This window comes from Ceratosolen solmsi, unplaced genomic scaffold (assembly GCF_000503995.2).
Source record: "Ceratosolen solmsi marchali unplaced genomic scaffold, CerSol_1.0 scaffold1, whole genome shotgun sequence".
Taxonomy (NCBI): Eukaryota; Metazoa; Arthropoda; class Insecta; order Hymenoptera; family Agaonidae; genus Ceratosolen; species Ceratosolen solmsi.
The window spans coordinates 12,874,710-12,899,305 of record NW_011948415.1 but is presented as its reverse complement, the minus strand read 5'-3'; the positions used below and the strand labels follow the sequence as shown (position 1 = coordinate 12,899,305).

Genomic DNA, 24,596 nt, shown 5'->3' with positions numbered 1-24,596 from the left:
GCTACTTGAAAATATTACTATTTACTTAGTATATTAAATAAAGTAAATGATGAAAGACTTTTTTGGTTTCATAATATTATTTCAAATACTTAAATGCAAATTATAAAAAAAAAAAAAAAAAAAAAAAAAAAAAAAAAAATGTTAAATTAAAAGATATTTAATCGAACCTTATTTATCGTGGAAACTACGAAGATCAATGACCTTATGCTCATAATGCAACGAAGATAAATTTATTACAGATAGATATTACTGTCTATATTAATTTCCTATTTATTTATTAGTTGTAAAAATATTTATACTGATTAAGATTGTTCTACTTGTTTTTATTAAAAATGACGTGTTAATTTTATTTTACGGTGTTTAAGCATAAATCGGAATAAAATGATGAAAATCAAATCGACAATATGTGATTAATAAAAAATCTCTTACATCATACAATTATTTAAACTATTATTATTACATATGTCCCAATTAATTATATTATGTTCAATTGAAGTAAATATATTTATATAACATTATAGACGTTTTATTGAACTGATTGTGATTTCGTATGTGCTTAAAATTTTGGAATTATCCATTAATTTGAAAAAATTCAAGGCAAAAGTTTTCCTACTATTTTTCCTATTAAATAGAAATAAAAAAAATTCTTTCATTATCATACTAATATAATAGTAAAAAGGTATTATTAGCTCAAGATATCCTGATTATTCTGAAGTAACGAAAATATCCTGATAAGAAATATGAAGTTAATTTATGAATGCACCCCAGTATCTTATAATTTATGTAATTATGAAATAGCTTATCTATTCAAATTTACATTAAACGAAAATTATTCCTTTTTTACTGCAAATCCATTCTCCTGAAATCTCTGGCATTAACATTTCCCTATGATTCCAACGTTTAGTGCAATGGAATTAATAATTATATTTAAATGAAGAAAAATAGGATTCCTTCTCTGTGAGATGTACACTTGTAACAAATAATTTTTTTTTTTTTTTTTTTTTTTTTGAAAAATGTTATTTATCTCAATGTAATAGACATTCTTTTCTAATAATATCGTTTGTCCGAGTAATTAATATATATCGTGTTTATTAATTAAAACTTCATAAATATATTAAATTTTATAATATAATTACGAAGTTAAAAATAAAAACTTTTTTTTTAAACTCTATCGGTTAATTAAAAATAATTATTATGAAACAGGTAAATATAACTTGTGTAAATATTAGCATTATAAATTATCAAAAACATATATCATAATTTCATGCACAGCAGAAATTTGCACTATCATTAGTATGAAATAAAATACCAAATTTTGTCACTTATAATGAGATAAAGCTAACACTTTAGATATGAAAATAAATATCAGACTAACTAAATGAAGTTGCAAAATTATTACAGTATAACGTAAAAATATAGATTTTTCTATTAAATTCAAGTGGGCGATACAAAATGCTCAGGATTTCTTTTTAGATTAACATAATAATACTCTTGAGCGGGTATATTTCTTATAAATAATGGTCATTCTATTATATTTAATAATAGATGTTGCTGTTATTATTATAAAATATTTTTATAAAAGTATTTATATATAAAAAAAAAATGGTCTTATAAAAATTTAGAAGTATAAACCATTATAAATTAAAATATTGTTTTATAATTATTTAATTAATATAAAACTCAATTTTTCAATTTTAATTTTGATAAAAAATATTATTTTAAAACGTATTTCTAATAATATTAGACCAAATTATAAATCAAATTATATAATTTAAACTTACTTTTTCTACTTTCATAATATTAATGTATATTTATTTATAATAAAGGAAATTTACATTCAATGTGTTTATTACGACTATTTTATAACATAATAAAATCCAATATCTTCCAGTTATCTAATATTATAATTTTGTTTATTATATACATAACTAAATATAATGATATAGCATATAAACACACATGCATACACGTATGCATGCAACATATATATATATATATATATATATATGTATATGCCGTTTTTAAATTTAATGAAATGATTAATTGAATGACGAATTTAATTAATGATGGTTTAGTATAATTAAATGCTATGATATTTAATTTTTAATTTCTCAATCGAATCGTAGATATCTTGATATTAAAAACTTATATTGTCATTTTTGTTATGAATAATAATAAAAAAACATCAGATTATATAGAAATTCTATTATATCGAATAACTTTAGAATTAGTTTAGCATTAAATTTAACATACCTACGATTGAATATATACATACAAATTTTTTACAATTTTAGAGCACATCTTATCTTATTTTTAATTTACAATTTTTCTTCTGCTATTTATATGTATTTGTGTAACTTTATTTTAAGCCCGTAATCATATTATGAATATACTTCTATTATTTATATTTAATTATGTTTTTAAAGAGATATAATATCAAGTTTCAACGCGAAAAATTTTCACTGATGATCAAAATGATTTTTCTGACAATAAATTCAGATTCATTAAACGAAATAATTTATAATCACTTATAAAGAAGTGAGATATGATAAATGCATAAATAAATTTATAAAACAAATGTATTGATATAAGATGTTAAATATAATATATATGATGTGAAACAATAATACATATACATTTCATACATTACGAAAAATTTCACGCAATAATTACAAAATGTTCGCGAATAAAATAATAATTTCTAGAATTAAGTGATAATAATAATTCGGCTAAGGTGTAAAAAGAGCTTGGCAATGTTATTTCAGTACTGCACAAATCGAGTGACTTCCAACAAAAAAGAATTTCCAACATTTGCCCGCACTCGCCCTCCCGACACTCAAATTTCCAAGTCCGTAGTTGCAGTACTAAAAGTTTTCAATTGGACTAAGGTAAGGACAAAGAATATCTTCGAACTAAACTCTATTACTTTTAATTTTCTGAAGCGATTTCATTGTATTGAACTCTTTTCACTCCGACAATAAAAGCATCTAAAAGGCGAGAAAACGAAGTTTGCGAATAAAAGTTTAGAATAGATATAACAACTTGTTGGCAGGTAAATTGAAAAACTTTAGTACAATTTAGAAAACATAGAAGTTATTTCGATGGGTCTTACTTATTGATGCTATTTTTATAAAAATTAACTCAAGTTACTAAAAACGAATTTATTTTTAAATCACACATTGCCAAAAATAATCAAAGTTTAATGTACGTTTATTTTAAAATTATGTATGTGTATAGGAAATTTATGTAGATATTAGCAAAATATTGAATAAAATATTGGCAATGAGAGCACATAATTGGACGTAATTGAGTTTCGTTAAGAATATTAACACAATTAATGGTTTTGTGAATAGTTAAGAAATTTGAGTGAATTTTTCACTGAAATGAGCCTTGTCTCATGCAATTGTAATTTGTAAATTCATTATAATACCGCACATCATTCATTAATGGAATATTAATTACGTGAAGAAAAAAAATTATTTAATACGTTTCGAAGGCTATTTATCATATAAAATACAAAATTAAAAGCCGTAGTTTTATAACAATATTTAAACAATATTTTCAATGTTGTTTAAAAGTAGTTATATAAATATTAACAAGAACACTGAATACTGTCATATTCAAAAATAAATCTTTGTATTTGTATATAATAATAATAATAATAATAATAATAATAATAATAATAATAATAATGATAATAATGTCGAATGAATATATGTTCAAAAGAAACTGACTTTTAACTTATTAATATAGAAAAATGATTGTCAATAAGCATTTTTTTTGTTTACATACGCGATCGATGATTTCATAACACAAAGAAATTTATAGTCTATAGCTTTCACATTATCGAGATCAAAGAAACTAATTTAAAAATTGAAATCGTAATTAATATATTTTACCCGTTCGCCTCTGTTTTTATTTATTTATTTATTTATTTTTTTTTTTTTGTTTTTTTTTTTTTTTTTTGTTTAGTTGAATCGTACAAATAACTTTTCTTCAAATACAGAATAGTATACTTTTAAAGTTCGGCTGTTTGAAAGTTAAGTTCCGTGTAATTTTACGTCTGCCGGAGATTTTGATCTGAAATAAAACGATCTAGAAGATCGCACGCGAGTGTTTAACCTTTTTATTTGTAATAAATGTTTTTTTTTTCTTTTTTTTGTTTCTTTTTAAAGATTTGTGGTGATTGAGAAGACAAGATCTCTAATACGTAAGAAGAAATTACGTAAAATTTCTTCTTATTTGTACGTTAAATCTTCGTGTTTGAACGAACGCGCCAGCATTTCGAATAAAAAATAGCTTTATGAATTGTCATGTCGAGTGCCCATTTAAAAGTTGATAGAATAAATAACGAGAATAAAAACATAAATAGAAAATTTTGCATTTTTTTTTTTTTTTTTTCATTCATTAGAAGCGAAACTTACAAAAAGATAGAGTTTCGAAAAGTGCAATGGTAAAAATTATAATCCAATAGTTATAATACGCGACAAGTAAGCGAGAAATTTGAAGGGAAGAAATGGCCGAAGTAAGTAGCCATGCTGATCCATCGATCGGAAAAGCTCTTCAATCCGCTCTCTGCTTCGCCCACAGGTGTCATTCATGTTCATGAACGCCTCGAGCTTCGAATTTTACGAGATGCCGACAGTGGCGAAAACGATCATCGCCTCGTTCCGCTATGCGGGAATAACACTCAACAGTGTCAAATGCTGGGAGGAGTCGTACAGAGTCGTGGAAAACTTGAACAATCCCTTCCACAAGCTTGTCGCCGAGACGTACGCTGACACGCGAAGTGAGTACCATGTGGTTGTTAATGTCGCGCACTGGTTATACTGGCGGATAATCGCTTTCTCTGTCCTAATTGACTATGCGTGGGTCTTGATCCTCGTAAACTGCAAGCTCTATAACCGTAACACTGTAACTTGCGCATGTGTCGCTGAATGGCTCGTACAATGTATGAGAATAAATGACGGGCGTTTCCGCTCAATTACGACTTTAACACTCGAGTTCGGTGCTTTTGAGTATGAACTTTGCCGAGTGCTTATCTGCTTGCTAAACGTATATGCGACTCGGAAGTGAATCGCTCCGATGATATTTCATAATGAAGACGGAGCTTGTCATTCCATTCTCTCGAGCTTAACGAGCTTAATGAATTAATGAGTAACTAAAGAGTGTCCGATAGTTTAGAAATTACTTATCATCAGGTTTGTATTTTAATGGAAATGAGGCAGGTAATAGGTGGTAGGTAGTAGAATCGATTTCCTTCTTCTGTTTTCTTTCTCTTCATTTTGTCTTTAATAAATTTGATAACGATAGTAATATAATTCGTCGGCAATAGGCTGAGACACGCAAGCTTTATGGATAAAAAAATTTCCGAATGAAAATCAGCTTAGCAGGTTCATCAGCTCAGTCGAACGAGACTTTATACGCATGGACAAATACATTTTATGTAAATAAAATTGAAACTGAACGAGGACAAGCCCGCATGATTCGTAAAATACAACATTCGCTGCTATTGTATTTTAAGTACCTATCGTGATGCTTTTGATATATCACACTGTTTGTTCTATTATTATCCCGTTAGTTCTACTATGCGTTCTCTTCGTACAATTTCTAAATATACACGGAGTACGTGTAATGAATGTGAGTTTGGAGCTCAACAATCCTCGGGTATATGATATTATTTTTTCGTGGCAATTAATTGTGAAAAGCAAAATGGGCACGTTTGTTAAGCGCAATACCATCTCGAATAATATATTTGAATTAAATTTATAATATTTCGCATGAAATTAACATGAAATTTTAGATTTAAAAAGGTTATTTAAGCACTGATCCACGTGGTCTATTTTATATGCGCATTAACCGATTAAGCCAATAGAAGAACACGTATATTCAAAATTTATCATGGATTTATTTTTAATTTCAGTTTACGTTATTCTTGGAAATGTCGAAGAGCATATTGGTCTACTGATGGCGTTAGATAAGAGAAATTTATTGAAAACAGGTAATCTATGCTCATTACATTATGCTCGATAATAGAAATAAATAACATTAAAGTGAATACAAATTTACCTTCGCATTAACATTATTAATAATCTTTATTATTATTATGAAATTATCATAGATACGACGTGCTAATGGAAGTTTTAAAAGTTTGCGATTTATAAAATTAGTTTCATTAATTAGGAAGCAACTCTATCGATGAGAATTAGAGTATCTATTTTATAAAAGAACTAAATTTCTTTGTGTTAAGACGCAACTTTCATTAAAATATACGATAGGATACTTTTAAAGTTCTGTATCTATTTTCATAAATGAATATATTATACAAAATCCTGAAAATCCTTTCACTAATGCTTGGGATAACAAATTTTTTTTTTTTTCTTTTTTTCTTTTTTTCTTTTTTTCTTGCAAAGATAAAATAGATAATTATTTTATGTCAGAGTTTTTTTTTAAGAAATAGACTAGATTTCTCTATGTAAGAAACATTAAATGAAATAGAAATATGTTTTACCATCAAATTCTAACGCAACTTTTTCAAACAAATTAATGAACATTCTACCGCGTTATAATTAAATAACCGATGAAAATACTATCCAATTTTTCGTTTTTTTTTTTTTTTTTATATGTAACAATATTATAAATCATTAAAAAAGCAAATCGATGAAAAATATCATTTTATACCATAATATAATGAACGAAACTAAAATTGAATGATTAATTGATCGATTGAAGATTATTTCAACCTATTGATCAGAATAAGTTTTATATACAATATATTTTATTTGCAAGAATTAGTTCTGAGTAAGAAATAAATATAGGAAACTTGCAAGACTTTAATGGTGAAGCCTTATCCTATTCCACATAAATACAATTAATGATTTTATTTATACTTGAATAATCGACGAATAATGTGTAATTTTATATGATAATATGAGCGTTTTTATTTTACTTCCAGGGGAGTATTGGGTAGTTGGTGTGAACACTGAAACGTACAACGATCGTGAACCAGATGTTTATGTTCGTGGATTACTGAAAAAATATCCCAATTCCCAATCCCTGCGAATCCTCCAAAGTTATTTCAGTGTTATAGCTTCGGCTCCAATTGGTTACTTAAACTTCACTAATAAGGTCAACGAATATAGACAAAAGCCACCGTTTAATTTCAAGAATCCACTAAAGACCTTCAAAGAGGAAGGCCACATTCAGGTGACTTGAAAATAATAATAATAGATTTATTTAAATAGTAATGTTACGTAATAAGAATAGTCAGTACAGTGGGGCGGATAATACCAATAAACTCTAGTTAGAGCGATTGATTGCCTAAGAAGTCCTTACAGTCATATTTGAAAATTCTTTAAATCTAATTATCTTTTATTGAAAATATTCATCTAATCGATAATAAATGATCGCTTGAAATTTCAATTTGAATCCAACAATCCTACTATCAAAGACCTTTTTTAGCTCCAAATTAAAAAATTCAAATTCAAAAGCTTTGAATGCTCTGCTTTTGCGTAATTGCTTAAACAGCATTAAATATATAATATGAATCTCCATCTGTACAATCGCTTCCTCAAACATAAATTATTATTATTTGATTTCTACTTACGCATAGTCATTACAATTGAAAAATTGAAACAGTATACATAAAGTCTCGGAATTGAATAAGACTCATCTACTGGAATCCTCATTTTTGTTACGCTACAAGGCAGGCCGTACCGGAAACTGCATACCTCTACGACTCAATCCACCTTTACGCGCAAAGTCTTATTAAGGCACTCGATGAGGGCCGAGATCCACGAAACGGTAAAGAGATTATTTCTTCACTTTATGGACTTCATTATCGCAGCGCGATGGGGTAAGGTATTTTACTTTGGATTTAAATCGGCTTACACAGCGCTTACATTGTTTTCAAATTGCTTGTGCTGCTCTATTAGAAATGTTCAATTAGAAAAAAAAAAAAAAAATTCATTATTCTCTTAATTAATTCAAGCAAGTTCATACTTTGCTACCATTCTGTAATTAAAGTTTAGAAAAGATATTTATAGCGCTTGAGCAAAGGTTTTTTGAGCGATTTCAGATTAGCTGTGCCAACGATAAGAAAAACGGTAAAATACGATTCGGCTATTGAATTATTTTCGACGCCAAATTTTAAAAATTATATATTTTAATGTGAGTGCCGTATTTTCTTTTTAATTGTGATCCTATATTCTTTCCAATTTGAAAAAATAAAGCATAAAAAATTACATAAGAGGAGCATAAAATTAAAAATTGTAGAAAATTCATTTGTGTAATAATATAGGGAGGTTTTATATGTAAATTAGATGCTTCCCAACATAACATACCAATATATATATATATATATATATATATTTCAAATATTTATAATAAATGTTACATCGTTGCATAAAATTCATATTTCTTACCTACACTATATAAAAAAGATAATTTTGTATTGAAACTTATATTAGTTTTCTTATAAAACTGTGTGCCAAGATAGAATTTGATAATTTTCGTAAAATTTCCCATTGAAGATTTATTATCATTTTTAACTTTGAACTGAATTTGAACATTAAACACGCCAGCATAATATTTTCCACGTGAAAGATAAAAAGAATTTGAAATTTCACAGTAAAACATGTGTCGACCGTTAAATTTATTAAGATCCAATATTCTCTAGAACATTAATTATCTTTTCTCGTACAGTTTTTTCGATATTTTAAGTTTCAATTTTATCTATTATGTAATAAGAAATTTGATAATATTACATTCAATGCTTTTTTTTCTGTTACTTTCTGGAATGCTTTTATGAGACAAGACTACATAACAAAACTAGAACTATAAAAAAAATATATATATAAATTATTATTGATAGGGCTAGATAATAATGTTCATGAAATATTAAAATATTTTCAAGTTTTGATGAACATTTAATTAGCTTACAATTTATTTTTAAAAGAAATTTTAATACAATAAATATGCAAGAAAATTCTGTTATCTTATTAACTTACGATGCTTACGTATCATGAGTGTGTGCTCAGTAAAATTTATATTTAATAGATGTCGCAACGATTAATGAAATTTAAAAATAAGCATGTACATTGAATGTAATACCTGAATCCTTGAAACATATATTTTGCCTTAAACCGCTCCTTCTAATCACAATAAATTCAAACCGTTATTTATACTCTTATATTTTATAAACGATAAAAGTTTCAATAACAGCTTTAGAAATCATAATACTACTGAAAATTGTAAAGTTAGCCGACAACGCTTACCAACAACGCTTACCGCCAAGAAGAAACAAAACGGGTTATGAGAAACCTCGTAGTTCCGTATAACAGTTAGTCCTTGTTTGTCTATTGACTAGATATATGGTGTACATGGATGAAGACGGTGACCCGGAGGGCAATTACACTTTGATAGCACTGGACAATCAGGTCTCAAAAGGTCACGGACTGTATCCCATTGGCCGTTTCATCGGCAAGGAGAACGGCACAAACCTACCGGTTAGATACAACAATTACCGAGTATGCAAACTTTACTCGAATATGTTTAGAACAACCTAACGGTTGCCACCTCGCTTCCTTGAAATGCCAATTCTCATTTAAATCCAAAATTCAATATTAAATTAAGAACAATTTATCAGCTGTAAACCAATAATCCTTTATACCAATGAAAATCAACATTATTTTCTCCTTAAATATTCATTTAAAATATTCTTAAACGTTTATTTTATAAGACGATGCGCCATCTTTTTACTTATCCATTCGTTTTATGCTATAACTTTACTACTTCGTATAAATTTCGATTTGCATCGCGTAAGAGAATGCGCAATAACAGTCTGCATCCTTCTTCTATCAGATGAATTGCTCTTATATAAGTTATATTCAGATTTATGTGAAATTCAAATTTATTCGTTCACTTTAGTCAATTTGATTCTATTGTACAAATTCATAAAATGATAAATCTTGAGTATCGTAATCATTTTTCGATTAAAAAATAATTGCTTGTTATACTTTCATTAAGTTCTCTCTATTAATAATACTTTGTATAAAATTTGTAAATCCCTTTGACATATCGAATTTTGTTAACAATAAACTTTTTTAATTTTACGCCTATTAATTTATTACTTCAAAGTCAATCTCCTAAAATATAAATTATTATATTAAATGTGTATGTATCTCTCCATTGTATTAACCTTATTATAATCAACTAAATTTATATGGCTAAATATTCTATTTTCCGGCATTTCTCTTATATCACTTTAACAACAACTTCACAATTACAAAATGTTGATTATCAATTGGTGATCGGTTGGTCATTCATTCCACAGTTACTAATTTAAAATTATTCGCTCGCTAATTTTCTTCTGTAAAATGCATTAATAATTGTCTTATAGAATAGTTCATGAAATACATTGCGACGTGAATTGATTGCAAATAAAGTCAAGACTTTTCTTCCTCTTCTCGACGAATTATCCACTAACTCAGTGACTGCCCGTATCTTCGTTTAAACTATCCACGTGTCTTATTATATTCAATTTTATTGAAATTCATAAAATTCATGAATACATAAATGCATGTACATATAATTTTATTACAGAAATTACGTACTATTCGACATATTCCTTGGGTCGGTGATAAGCCTCCAGTCGATGAGCCTTACTGCGGTTATCACGGGGAAAAATGTTATTGTAAGTATATATTGATAATTGAAAAATATTATATACCAAAGCGATAGGTCACTAGTTAATTAGTATTAACTTGAAAACTACAACGTCTTTATATTAAATTATATATTCATATATTAACATTGTATAAAAAGGATTCAATTTTTAAATGATTTATTTATCAAAATTTAAGATAAAACAATTTTATCATGAAATGATAAAATACCTGCCATTACATATACAGACTGAAACAGTAAGAGCTAATCAATAACAACTTGTATTTTTTTATTTAAATACACGTAAACGTTCCCATAAATTTATCTGAACTTCTTCAGAATATTACTACGGAAGATATAAAATGCTAAAAATATCCTCCATTGTGCGATTGATTTATTTTTATTTGTTTCAAAACATTTACAGATATCTAGCCAATTATTTCAAATGTGCTGTATGAAATGACGTTTAATGATATGTTAAAATTCAATAAAATATTTAAAACTTTTTTTTCATCAATTTTAGCGAGTTTCAAAGTTTTTTTTTTTTTTTTTTAATTTTATAATTATATATGAAGTCAATATTAAACGAATTTGATTTACATATAATTTACATGAATATCATGGTTTATGCATATTTTACAGAAAGAAAAAAAACAACTATTTTAAAACCTTCTATTATACCCGTCCAGTAATAATTATTTTTGTAAATATTTTTTATTAAGAAAAGCGCTTAAAATAGGCTTTATTCTAATGAAGTAAAATATATAAAATGTCTTAAATTTTATAATATTATAAATTGTTATGCTATAAACTTGAAAGTTAGTCATTGCTTAGTTTCGACAACAACAACAATTTATTATTATAAAATTGAAAAAAAATATATATATATATATATATATATATATATATACATCTACTCTCAAAATAATCAAATCTCTAAACAAATTCATTTTATTTTTGATAAAACTTATTAACTACAGACTTATTAAAATGTCCTCGTCTGCTTTACGTATAATGCTCATACATATTATTTCAATTATTCAGATTATTGTACGTAAAATAATTTATTATTAAACATAAACGTTGTTATAAAATATTTCTTAATATATCCATTTAATACATCCATAATACAAACGTGGCAACATAATGGAATTTAAGGTCTAGGAAAATAAAAAAATTTTCTACTAATATCGAATCGTCCATATGACAATAACATCCGACACAATATTTTTTCTTTTTAAATACTGAAATGTTTTGCAAATGTTACATTTCCGTTCGATACAATAATATTGATCGCAGAAATAACTTATTTCTCTTGTACTTCATACATTATTTTTAATATTTTTTTTTCTTTTTAAATCAATTATCATTATTTCTACCAATGATGTACTATAGATGTTTCGAATAATATTGCAGCTATAATGATTGACTTAACGTTGGTAAACTATTTTTCGTAGAAAAATTTCCTTTATTTAACAACAGTACGATTAATAGAATAAAAATTATTTATATATTTCACATCTATTAATTTTGTACATGAAATTACATTCAATATTCTATTTTTATTTTATTAATCGTACTGTAGTTAGATAAAGGAAATTTTTCTATAAAAAAAAAATATATTGAGCTACGTTATTAAGTCAATATAGCTGAAATATTTTTCAAAACATCGCATTGATAAAAGTGATAATAATCGAGGAATAATATAATAAAGTCTAACGATAAAAGTACAAAAGCAATAAATACATTACGGATATAGAGAATTTTGACAATGACAAAAAAATTAAGGGAGTTGTAAATATAATAGCTCATACAGATCCAATAATTTATCTAATTATAGAACATTCTCCATCTTTAAGAATAAATAATTTCATAAAGAAAAACAAGAATTATTTAAACAATTAAACGATTTTCAGATAAAAATTTAGAAACTTTATTCTTACCACAATCACTATTTTAAAGAAACTATTTTATTATATTGAATATTAACTGTATCGGTAGAAATATTTACTTTTACCAAACATTAAATTGACGGCTCTCGCAAAAAAAAAAAAAAACAAAAAAAACAAAAAAACATCGACATTATTGAAACGTAAACAGTACTATTTAGGCATAGCCATTGTTTTCTTAACTTGTAAGAAGAAATATGTTACGAGTATAATACAAAGTCAACGTGTGGTGCCAAAATAGAATCTTTCACTCTGCCCACTTAATTTTACTCGTACTTACTCGCCCGTATATTCCCCACAGGCGAAAATTAGCCTCTTTTCGAGGCACTTATAGGAGAAGAAAATAAGATTCTCGTCACTCATCCTACAAGACATTTTACGTGGCCTCTCGCAAATACGATCTCGTTAATTTGAGTTCCCTAACGCATCTGTTTCGCTCTCCCTTTTTCTTACAACATTATCACACGTACTTCTCACCAAGAAACATCTATATGTGCTCTACGCATATTATGTATTCGAGTTGAAATGCAATTTCGGCAATGGCTATAGATAAAATCTCGAAAAAGAAAATGTAATTTCATCGACGATGAAACCTTTTACTGCCAGCAAAACAATAAGATAAATTCAAAAATAACCTAAGTAAGACTAACATTACTAAATAAGTAGGGTTATTACCGAAAATAACATGAATAATTAATATTAAATATGTTTAACAGTTATATAACTCGACCAAAATTAATTTATATTGTTTTTGATGCACATTACGATAACTTCAAAAGTAAAAATAAAGCGAAATGAAGCTACTTATGATTTAATAATAAATAGATAAATAAATAGATAATATATACGCAATATATATATATATACATATATATATATACAGAATATATATACATATACATATATATATATATATAGAATAGATATATATATATATATATATATACACAAAGGATTGATTTGAAAATTAAAGCATTTGTATATGTATAATGTCTAAGAGACTCGTCACTGATAATGAATAAAAAATGAAAACAAATGCCTCTGTAACAATTTCAAGCATTTTTCAAAACATATAAGTAATAAAGCGTAAAAAGTTTTACGTTTTTTTTTTGTAAGCGTTAAAAAACATTTTTTATTATTACTCCCAATATTATAATTTCTTTCGCTGTCTCTCTCTCTCTCTCTCTCTCTCTCTCTCTCTCTCTCTTTCTATCTCTCTTTTATTTTTTATGTATTTTTTATTTCTTTATCAACCTGCAATCTCTTTGACACACCATCAGTTTGCTTTTTTACAAAACACTCGAGGGATTTGTAAACTTTCAATGTATATCTTCAAGTTTATTTTTTCATTGATCATACAATAACAACATAACCTATTTATAGAAAATAAAAATATATTTATAATAATTAATACATATATTATAAGGTCTTATTAACATGAACATTAATAAATGTTGATTAAATATAAAAAAATATTTTTTATTGTCAATAATACAAAATTTTAATAATAATTTAAATATTATAAGAATAATATATTTAAAATTAATATATTATTTTTTAATCATATATTAATTATTATTAAATTAATTATTATTAACTATTTTTCGGAATAATATAAACTTTAAAATGATACGTAACTGTTATGTAATATATTATATTGTCAAATAAAATATAATAATAAAAGTGTTGCCGATAGTATTAAAATACGTATGTTATAATAATTTGTATATCAAAATAATATAAATTATGAATTAGTAATTGAATATTTCTATTTTTAATAAACTGATTATGCATTTAATGCAATTTGAAAATCAATCTGTAATCCGAAAATAATTCATGAAGTCAAGATGATAATTTAAACGAATATAAATTTTATTACAAATGCTTAATATTTCTAATATTTTATATTTTATATATCTTAGTATTAAGTATATTTTAATTTATAAAATTTATCTCAAAATAATTTTTAAAAATACTTTCCACTTATCTGTAAAAACCAGTCTTACGTGACTTTGACTTTTTCTACTTATGTCGATCTAATTAATTCAACTTATTGGGAATATGAGTTCAGAAAAATTATAAAATTATATCATTTGCTATCATCAAGTTTCTTTACATAAATCCTTTTACCAAGATTTACAAAACTCTATTCTAATCTCTTAATTCCTAATTACCAACGAATAAATAATATCATTTATTAAAATAATAAGTTACTTTTCTATTTTTACTCCACTATTCATAGTTATTTTATATAAACTCGAAAAAACAAAAGATTAAATAAAAAAAAAATTAATATTTTACTAACCAGTGTACTATCGCCATAGATGTCTCAATTTCATAAAAAAAACTCATTTATTGTAAATATGCAAGAAATTTATCTGGTATTTTTTTTTTATATCAATTCAACATATTTTAATTTGATTTATTTGCAAAATACTCAGAATGAAATTTCAATTTTAAATTGGAATAAAAGATTTTAAGAATTACTAGACCAAGATACATTATCATTAGTAGATTTTGTACAACAGTTTTAAAAGGAAAATTCGATATCAAAATCAAATGAATATAAGTAATGTTTATTTTTTTTTATCTTGATCTGATTTTGATATGAGTGTTAGTAAAAATTAATAAACTCATCTGTATCTATTTTAATATAAAATATTCTTTGTATTAAAGTATTTTTTACAGTTTCTTTTTTTTTTAAATTTTTTTTGCTTAAAACGATTACTCAAGAGTTTTATTGATAAAATTTTTAGACTTTTTAGAATATTATTTTCTATTATATATAAATATAGCTACGTAAGTTCTTAAATTACAATATCATTTATTATTTACATGCGTTTAAATGAAAATATAAGAGAAAAGGTAAAAGCACAGAAATCAACTGATTATGGTTCATTTGTCTCTACTCGTAATCACTTACTTGGTTGTTTATCTCCTGTATTTTCTCATTGCATAAGACTGCCAATCAATGGGAATGTATTTTTTATTTATATAAACTTTTAGAAATAATACCTTTCAAAACGAAATTTTAAATTAAACTTTTCAATTCTAATGTTGTAGTTTTCAATTTGTATACCTTTTAAAGTAGTGAACCCGAGAGTATATTAATATTGATATTACAGAAAATCAATTATAGGAATATTGAAAATAATTTTACAAATACTAAGCCCACACAGGTGAAATTATTGGTGGAATCACAGGCGGACTGTTATTAGTGTTCGTTGCAATATCTCTGATTCTTTATAGAAATTGGAAGTATGAACAAGAACTCGATTCTTTGCTATGGAAAGTCAATTACAAAGATATTGAGATTAAAGAAACCAAAGATGATTCAGCAACTACTGGCGAACAACTATTCAAAAATAATTCAAAGGTTTTATTAAATTATTACCTAATCGAGTGTATCTATAGCAATTAATCTAAATTGATTAGTAAGTGAAATGCACATTATGGTGACTGTAAACGCCAAACATCAATATTGGTTGAATAATAAATATAAAAATTAAAAAATTATTCAAAATTACTTTGATTTTTACAGATATAAAAAATATGTACCAAGTGTTCTAGTCTTATCTATAATTTTACGAAGTTTCAAGAGAATATAGCAACGACTTTTTTAAATAATTCATTTCCAACATCATAAATCATAAAAGTACTTAAGTACTTTACGAAATTCCGTTGATATATTACATTAAAACTTTATAAATTACTAGATAATTTTATAAAAGTCATTCAAACAGAAACTTCGCCTAAAATTCACATACATTAAAAATAAATTTAATAATATTTTTATAAATTACTTTAATGTGCATTAAACTGAATATTCCTGCTTTATTTAATATTCAACAATTTAAAACAAAAAATAACACATAATTTTATATATTCACATCCAATATTTATTACATTTAATTATTTTCTATACAGGACAAGAATTGCGTTACTACTACACTTGCTTCAAAAAAAAAAAAAAAAAAAAAAAAAAAAAAAAAAAATTCAACCAATACATCAGTAAATGAATATTTAAGCGACATTTTATCATAATAGTACATAAGATAATTTCGCTTCATATAGTATTATTTCAGTCAGAATTTTATCATTTATTGAATATTTTACTACGATTTCATAATACTTATTATTAATAATTTATAGTTGATTCTTCGTTTCCTTCATTGAATATTTATATAAAATATGTTGAAATAAAATTGATAATATTATCAACTTGTTGACAAAAATTTATAATATTTTACACTAAAATCTATAGAAGCGGAAAGCACATTTTGCAAATGTTTAACACAAATTTCAATGGCATCTTGGAATATAGTGTTTACTAGTCAGGAGTAACTTTATTTACTCGTATTCACTAACATATTGCTTATAATTTATAAATAAACGTATTCTAATGTATAATTAAACATAATAAATATCCATTCAATAATGATGAAAACTTGTCAGAAAATTGCACCAAGTAAATTTAACAAATAAGAAATTTCCAATAACAATTCAATATTTATATTTATTTTTATTTATTTTTTTTTTTTTTAATTCATTTTTTAATTTCGTATCTTCTCTTTGAAGCACCAGACACACGGTAATTCATTGAAGAATATCTCAAAATCTATCGAGACTACTAAAAAATTATCTGAAAATAGTATATATTTATTTATTTATTATTCCTTTAAAATGTCTTTTGAAGAAATGCTACTAAATTAGAAGAATTACTTGATTTACTAAATTTATAATTATAAGTAATTTTCATTATAATTTGCATCTAATTTTGTTGTACTTGTCTAATTTTCACGTTTTTCATACCTACCATCATTATTCGAAAAATATTACTAAAAATTTCGACATTAAGCAAATTGACGTATATATTTTAGAATCCATGTCAACCACACGTAAGAACTAGTCAAGCGTCTCTCAGCTCGAACCCTGACGCTGACTTTCGCTACTCAATGATTTACACGCAAGTGGGAATCTATAAAGGTCGCATTTTCGCTGTAAAGAAGGTGAAGAAAAAATCAATAGAAATCACTCGAGAAATGAAGAAGGAATTGAAAATTGTAAATAAAAATATCATTTAATCAGTTGTGAATCAATTACAAATTCACCACAAAAGGACAGAGATTCGGACGGTAAATTTCATGTTACAGATGCGAGACTTAAGGCACGATAATTTGAATGCTTTCATTGGAGCTTGCACAGATCCACCGAATATTTGCATCGTCGTCGAGTACTGTGCCCGTGGAAGCTTAAAGGTACAGCTACCATTCATTATTATTAAGATATCCCCCTCGACAGCATCACTCGCTTAATGAAGATATTCATATAAAAATATTTCTTGTAGATTAAGAAGGACATAGGCGCATTAATTTATAATAATGAAAGTTAGGCAATTGCAAATTGCAGACAGAAGTAGGAAGAGCATGAAATTGAGCACTAATGATAATTATTCGTTTAATTTATAATTGAAATACGCTCATTTGACAAAGCAACGAGATTAATTTTTATCTAGTTACTATCATAAAAAAAAATAAAAAATAAAAGAAAATAAAAAAAATTGTTTCACACAACTTGATTTAAGATCTAAAATAAGAGATTAAATTTTTCACAAAGTGCTATGCGATGCTACGCATGCATATTTTAAATCGAGCAAACAAGAGAAATATGAAACTTTGAGAATTTCGACGCAATAATGCCATTAGGAGAGAACATTGTATGTAATATGATATTTAATCGATAGAGTCATTTACTTAACTTGGACATACAATCCTCTCAATTTTTATCGTTTATTACAACCATGAATTAATGGACTAAAATATTTACGACGCCGTATTCGTAATATACTATTGAATAATAACAATAATAATGCTTAATAATGATAATGATAATGATTACGTTGACAATATTGATAATGATGATGATGATGATGATGATGATTATGATGGTGTTCGTTAATTGTAGGACATTCTAGAAAACGAAGATATTAAGCTCGATAACATGTTCATGGCATCGTTGGTAGGCGACATCATGAGAGTGAGTAAAAGAGCCCATTTATTTATGGATATTTCAAATTCAATTTCGTTATCCGTATGGCTTTTTTCACATAAACGAATTAACGAGCAATGCATGGCTCTACGGAATTGTGCGGAGAATGCAAAAGAGTTGTAAATTTATCCGTTCGTTTCACCCAGCGCCATTATTTCCACAGGGCATGATTTACCTTCACGAGTCCGTCATAAAATTCCACGGCTCCCTCAGCACATCCAACTGCCTCGTGGATTCGCGTTGGGTCGTTAAATTGGCAGATTTCGGGCTCCACGAATTTAAACGCGACTCCGAGCTCGAGTCCGTCGACGTCATGAAGAAGTATCGCGGTAAGGCACGAAAGTACTTGGCCTCCCCGTCCATTTATTATAGCGTTATTAATGCTAAAGACCCCGAGCTTCGTCGCGCTCGCCATGAAAATCCTACGTCCACGAGGTGGACACAATGGAATTAATTAAGCGAGCCGAACTTGCAGGACTGCTGTACAAGGCGCCGGAGCTGCTGCGCTCGAAGCCGATCGAGCCGTCGCTGAGGGACTTCCAGAAGAGCGACGTCTACTCCTTCGGCATCGTTCTCTACGAACTCCAGGGCAGACACGGGCCCTACGGCATCACCGACTTGTCCGCCCCCGATATTCTCAAGAAAATCATAAGCATCGAGGAAGGCGCCCCTTTATTCCGGTACCCTCGCGTCCATAATTTTACTATCCTAAAGCGTGTCGCGCCTCAAGCGGCGCAAGCACTTTTATACGTTTAAGTACTCTCGCCGCGCGGACGTTGCGAATTCGTAGTGCATCGTATGGGTGATAAATTGGAGAAATCATTTTTCACAGACCACCGCTGGATCAGCTGGAAAACTGCTTTGACTTTGTTAGGGACTGTCTTGTGGAATGCTGGTCGGAGAATCCGGAGCTTCGTCCCGATTTCAAAGTCATCCGAGGTAAATTGCGACCACTGCGAAAAGGCATGTGAGTGTAGCTCCGAGGATTTTTGCAAAGCAATTTCTTTGTTTAGCGTGCTAATTCGTGCGGGTCGATGTTGGAATAATTTCAGGAAGCCAAACATCTTTGATAATATGATGGCGATGATGGAAAAGTATGCTAATAATCTGGAAGCGTTGGTCGACGAGCGAACCGACCAATTGTCCGAAGAGAAAAAGAAAACTGGTACGCCTGGCATTAAGACATTAAGAAACACGAATTTAAATACTTTATGGCGAGCTCTGATAAACTTGATTAATCAAGGATGCATCCGAGGATTCTCTTTCTTTGTATTTGTTGTTGTTGTTGTTGTTGTTGTTGTTGTTGCTTTATATATATATATATATATATATATATATATATATATATATATTATAGTCAAATTAATTATTAGCTGTCGAAGCACCGGACAAGTTTTACGTTACGTAAAGGACTCGTTGGCAATGGCATTGGCAATGGCATTGGACTATCGGTCGCGTGATTATTTATTGTTGTTTTTCTCTCTCCGTTAAACGTATCGATTTTATGTGAAAATGTCGGTATTGCTGTAGTTGCAACGACCTTTCGCTTTCATCATATAAAGAAAACTGTAGACTCGCATATTCGCGTATTCCCAACCTCTCGTCTAAATAAAACAAAAGCCAAGCCGACTGCAGAGTCAACCTTACTTTCAACTTCGCGTATAACGGGAGGATGTAACAACGGGGGAAGATCGATGTAGCTTGTTGACTTGCAGACGCCCTGCTGTACGAGATGCTGCCGCGTTATGTGGCAGAACAGCTGAAGCGCGGCCACAAAGTCGAAGCCGAGAATTTCGACTGCGTGACTATTTACTTCAGTGACATCGTCGGCTTCACCGCCATGTCCGCCGAGAGCACCCCCCTTCAGGTAACCGTCAGCCGCCAATTAGAGGCTTTTTAGAGATGGAAAAGCTCCAGACCCCATAGTGTGCATGAGCGATTGAAAGTGTGTGTTTGTGCGTGCGTGCGTGCGTGTGTGTGTGTGCGTGTGTGCGTGTGTGTTTGTGTGTGTTTGTTTTCTGTCGGAAAACAATGTGCCTCATTTACATTCGGTAATAAATAAACTTAATAATAACTTTGATCAGCGTTTGGAAATAAAAGACACATATTGTATAAAATAGTATATTGTACTTTAAGAATTTCTAGTTACGACTATAATTAACGGTTTATCAAATTCATGATTTATAAAAGTACATGGATTAATTTGGTAATTAAATTTTTATTCAAATAAATCAATTATCCAATCTACGTGAAACAATGTTTAATTAAAATTAAACGGTTAAAGTTCAGTTTTGATCTATAGGTAGTTGATTTCCTGAACGACCTTTACACATATTTCGACTCTACAATTGAAAATTACGACGTCTACAAAGTCGAAACAATTGGCGATGCTTATATGGTTGTAAGTATAATGCTAAAATGGACTAATGGCGCCTAATTTCATAAATTGCAATTCGATGGATTTAAATGCATTTTATATTTATAGGTAAGCGGATTGCCCATTAGAAATGGAATTCAACACGCGGGAGAGATAGCAAGCATGTCATTGTGTCTTTTGGATGCTATAAAACAATTTTCAATTCGTCACAGGCCTTTAGATAAATTACAATTAAGAATTGGAATACATTCTGGTATAATTATAAATTATTCGTTAATTATGAAGGCTCGAAAGAAAATGATAAATAGCCTTTATAATGCTTGAATTTTCAGGCCCATAGAACACGTTTTTCTTCATACTATCGCTTAACCTCGAACCTCAAAATACCTCAGTTTCAGTAACATCTTTTCTTGTTTCTCTATTCCTTCAGGACCTGTATGCGCTGGTGTCGTGGGTCTCAAAATGCCACGCTACTGTTTATTTGGCGATACTGTTAATACGGCCAGTCGAATGGAATCCACAGGCTCGCGTAAGTCCTATTCACCAAATACAATGACAGAAGAGAGAAGAGAGAACAAAATAAAATAAAAATCCCACCTTCTAATAATGAAACAAAAATCACATAAGTTTACTAATATTATTAGTACTGCACCAGACCGGCGTTGCATGAACAACTAATGTCTTGATTAAACAACATCGATATCGCCAATGATATCTCGATCGTTAGTCACTTAATAGTAAAAATCTCTATTATAAACGGCATAATTTGTTATTAAGGGTTTGTATATTGTTATTAACTGCAATTACAACGATCCACCTTGCATTTATTACGTTAAAACAATGTCACAATTTGGCCTATAATTAATGATCGTCCTAAATATGGAATACGCTCCATTAACTATAAACTATCGTTAAAATACATAAAAATTGACCTGTCGTACAGACAGCAGATTCAAGTCATAAAAATAACGAGATAAGTTTTAAGAAATTGTATGTTCGTTCGATAAATAAACTCCTCTCCCCTCGGCTAAATACCGTCTAACATACGGGCATCCATCATCGATATAATATCGAGCCACAAAAGATTAGCGGTGCTTAAGTCCCAAATATTATTAAATAGCATGTGCCGTTAAATAAAACAAAATGTATTTGAACGGGCAGCGCTGCGCATCCACTGCAGCATGGAAACGAAGCTGCTGCTCGATCAACTGGGTGGCTTCAGCCTGGCCGAGCGAGGCCTTGTGCCGATGAAGGGCAAGGGTGAGCGTCTGACCTTTTGGCTGATCGGCGAGGAGCCGAGCATGCGGGAGGAGCGGAACCGCGAGCGACTCAATAGGCGAGTGGGACTGGCGCCCGGAGCGGAGTGTAGCGCCTACGAGGAGCTATCCGCGCCTCGCAGCTCCCTCAAGAACAAATCCCTCGCGAGGACGATTTTCCTGCGATGCTCGAGCGAGTCGCCCAAGAGGCTGCGCTTCGCCAGCTCGGACCACCTCGACCAGGCGACCAAGGTTGCGCGACCCGGTGACATAGGCAAGCCCGAGTCCATCGCCGATGGAAGCCCCTGCAACGGCCGTGGACTGTGTTCCTCCGGCAGATCATCCTGCATGGAGGGCACGAGGTATTATTGTTTAATCGAGACATCGATCGTACGTAATTCGACCTTTCTTTCTACACATTCCATCTTATCGATTTCGAATTTTTTCACCAATGTTTCACGACTTTGACAAGCTATTTATGGTTTTGCCAAAAGCTTTAAGAAATTCGTTACTCGTAATCCTTCGTAATCGCCAAAGTAATGGAATTTTAAGAACAAAATTTTTTTTTTTTTTTTTCTCCAGATATTTGGTAATTGACGTTTGAGAGAGAAAATTCGTCGAACGATTATTTCGATTATTTACTATTATATCGACATTTTAATTGTTCGAGAGATAAAATTATTCGGCTTGCGATTAATAAGCCATGGACTGCGAGATGTCGCGATTTATTCCATGAAATTCGTTAAGCTTTAAAATTCGTCTAACGGACGATTACCGTATTACAATGTTAAATGCAATAATATCGTTATTTCATCCTAATAAATATTAATTTTACGTTATATAGCGCGATGAAAAATTAGAAATGAAAACGCGCAAGTTACGATAAAGAATTTTAACTTTTAGTTTTAAAATCGGATAGATCGGAAACATTGCCATAGGGGAAAAATTGATGTACTTTTGTAAAAAAAAAAAAAAAAAAAAAAAAAAAAAAAAAAAAAAAATGAAGAAGAAAACGGGATTACAACGTTGCTCGCCGACATAATATTAAAATTCAAATCACATCGATCTCTATAGTCAACAGAAAAATTGATCGATTCTCAAATTACCAATGAATAGTCTCTTGCACAAATAAATTCCCCTATAATCTTATACAATTAACAAATAAATAAGCCACCAGCACTGTAAAAGCCAAAAGGTAAAAGTCCCTTCTCACCGTCGAATACAGGTCGTCGAGCAGCTCGTGCCCGTGCGTCGAGCAAATTGGCGAAACGTCGCTTCCACTACGTCTACCTGTAGCCGTCCATCTTAAGCTCGCACCCCAGCTGGAAACTGGTAGCGTCCCGGTTCTCCTACCCGAGGCTCGCGAGCACGAGGAAGAGGACGAGAAGGAAGAAAACGGGGCCGGCGGCTACTACTCCCGACTAGGCGATAAGGGTCTTCACCCCGGCAAGCAAGGACTACTCCAGGGTGCCTGCAGGTCTGCACCCAGTAGTCCCAGTAGAGGCTCCATTCTCCTGGTCAGCCCTCGACGAGCCGTCCAGTCGAACGAAGAGCTCGAGGAATGGGACGCCGCACCCCTCATCCATTACGAATCCCACGTCCCGAAGTTGCATTACCGAGTGTAAAGATGTGCAATGCCGCGCTCGCGACTGTAATTCGTTTAAACGATTTATTTAAGCTCGTTAATGACGCCACGATACCGATTGCTAATTACCAAGGCGGTCCTCGCCGACTTTCAGTATTTATAGAAAAGAGGCCCCGAAACGACGAGAGCTGACACTCATCAACATACGAAATCACTAGCCTGAGCTTTCCTGCGTTGTTCATTAAATCTGTACGATATTAGGCAAAATGATGAAATATTTACTTATAAGGAGCGAACATTCGTTGCTTTCAGTCGTTAATGCGTTCGTTTTCAGTGCCGTAGGGAATAAATATTATAAATTTCTATACTTTTATAAATTTAAGAACGAAGCCTCGAGTATAAAACAATTTTTAATATTAATATTTATTTTTATTTACCAGCGTCTATTTATAACTTTGCAAGCTAATATTCAAATAAGATAGATGTTTTCACAATAATTGCTGACAAAATTGAGAAGTTGAAATCTTTTTTTCTTTTTTTTTTTTATTGTTAAGAAATAGTACGTTTCCATCGAGAGAAAAAACATGAGCAATTGAATAATTAAAGATATACAAATATCTGAATTTGAGTATATGTACAATTATATTATAATTTATATTATACACTCATAATAAACCGATTTATAAATTATATTTATTTCTATAAAGAAAAAAAAA

At 29.3% G+C, this 24,596-nt stretch overlaps 1 protein-coding gene across 1 annotated transcript in view; it reads left to right on the top strand.

The window, feature by feature from the left end:
• LOC105359081 (guanylate cyclase 32E) overlaps positions 1–24,183 on the top strand; it is a 30,821-nt gene extending 6,638 nt beyond the window's left edge. The window contains exons 3-23 of the mRNA XM_011495558.1: positions 2,766–2,888; positions 4,591–4,789; positions 5,924–6,001; positions 6,956–7,206; positions 7,710–7,855; positions 9,368–9,506; positions 10,603–10,693; positions 15,785–15,990; positions 17,495–17,677; positions 17,768–17,872; positions 18,579–18,650; positions 18,826–18,991; positions 19,138–19,342; positions 19,495–19,629; positions 19,715–19,827; positions 20,378–20,529; positions 20,965–21,063; positions 21,148–21,292; positions 21,470–21,568; positions 22,201–22,657; positions 23,521–24,183. Of these exons, the coding sequence (XP_011493860.1) occupies positions 2,766–2,888; positions 4,591–4,789; positions 5,924–6,001; positions 6,956–7,206; positions 7,710–7,855; positions 9,368–9,506; positions 10,603–10,693; positions 15,785–15,990; positions 17,495–17,677; positions 17,768–17,872; positions 18,579–18,650; positions 18,826–18,991; positions 19,138–19,342; positions 19,495–19,629; positions 19,715–19,827; positions 20,378–20,529; positions 20,965–21,063; positions 21,148–21,292; positions 21,470–21,568; positions 22,201–22,657; positions 23,521–23,920 (3,564 nt within the window). The 3' untranslated portion in view covers positions 23,921–24,183. The remainder of the gene's footprint in view (positions 1–2,765; positions 2,889–4,590; positions 4,790–5,923; positions 6,002–6,955; positions 7,207–7,709; positions 7,856–9,367; positions 9,507–10,602; positions 10,694–15,784; positions 15,991–17,494; positions 17,678–17,767; positions 17,873–18,578; positions 18,651–18,825; positions 18,992–19,137; positions 19,343–19,494; positions 19,630–19,714; positions 19,828–20,377; positions 20,530–20,964; positions 21,064–21,147; positions 21,293–21,469; positions 21,569–22,200; positions 22,658–23,520) is intronic.
• The last annotated feature ends 413 nt before the right edge of the window (positions 24,184–24,596 follow it).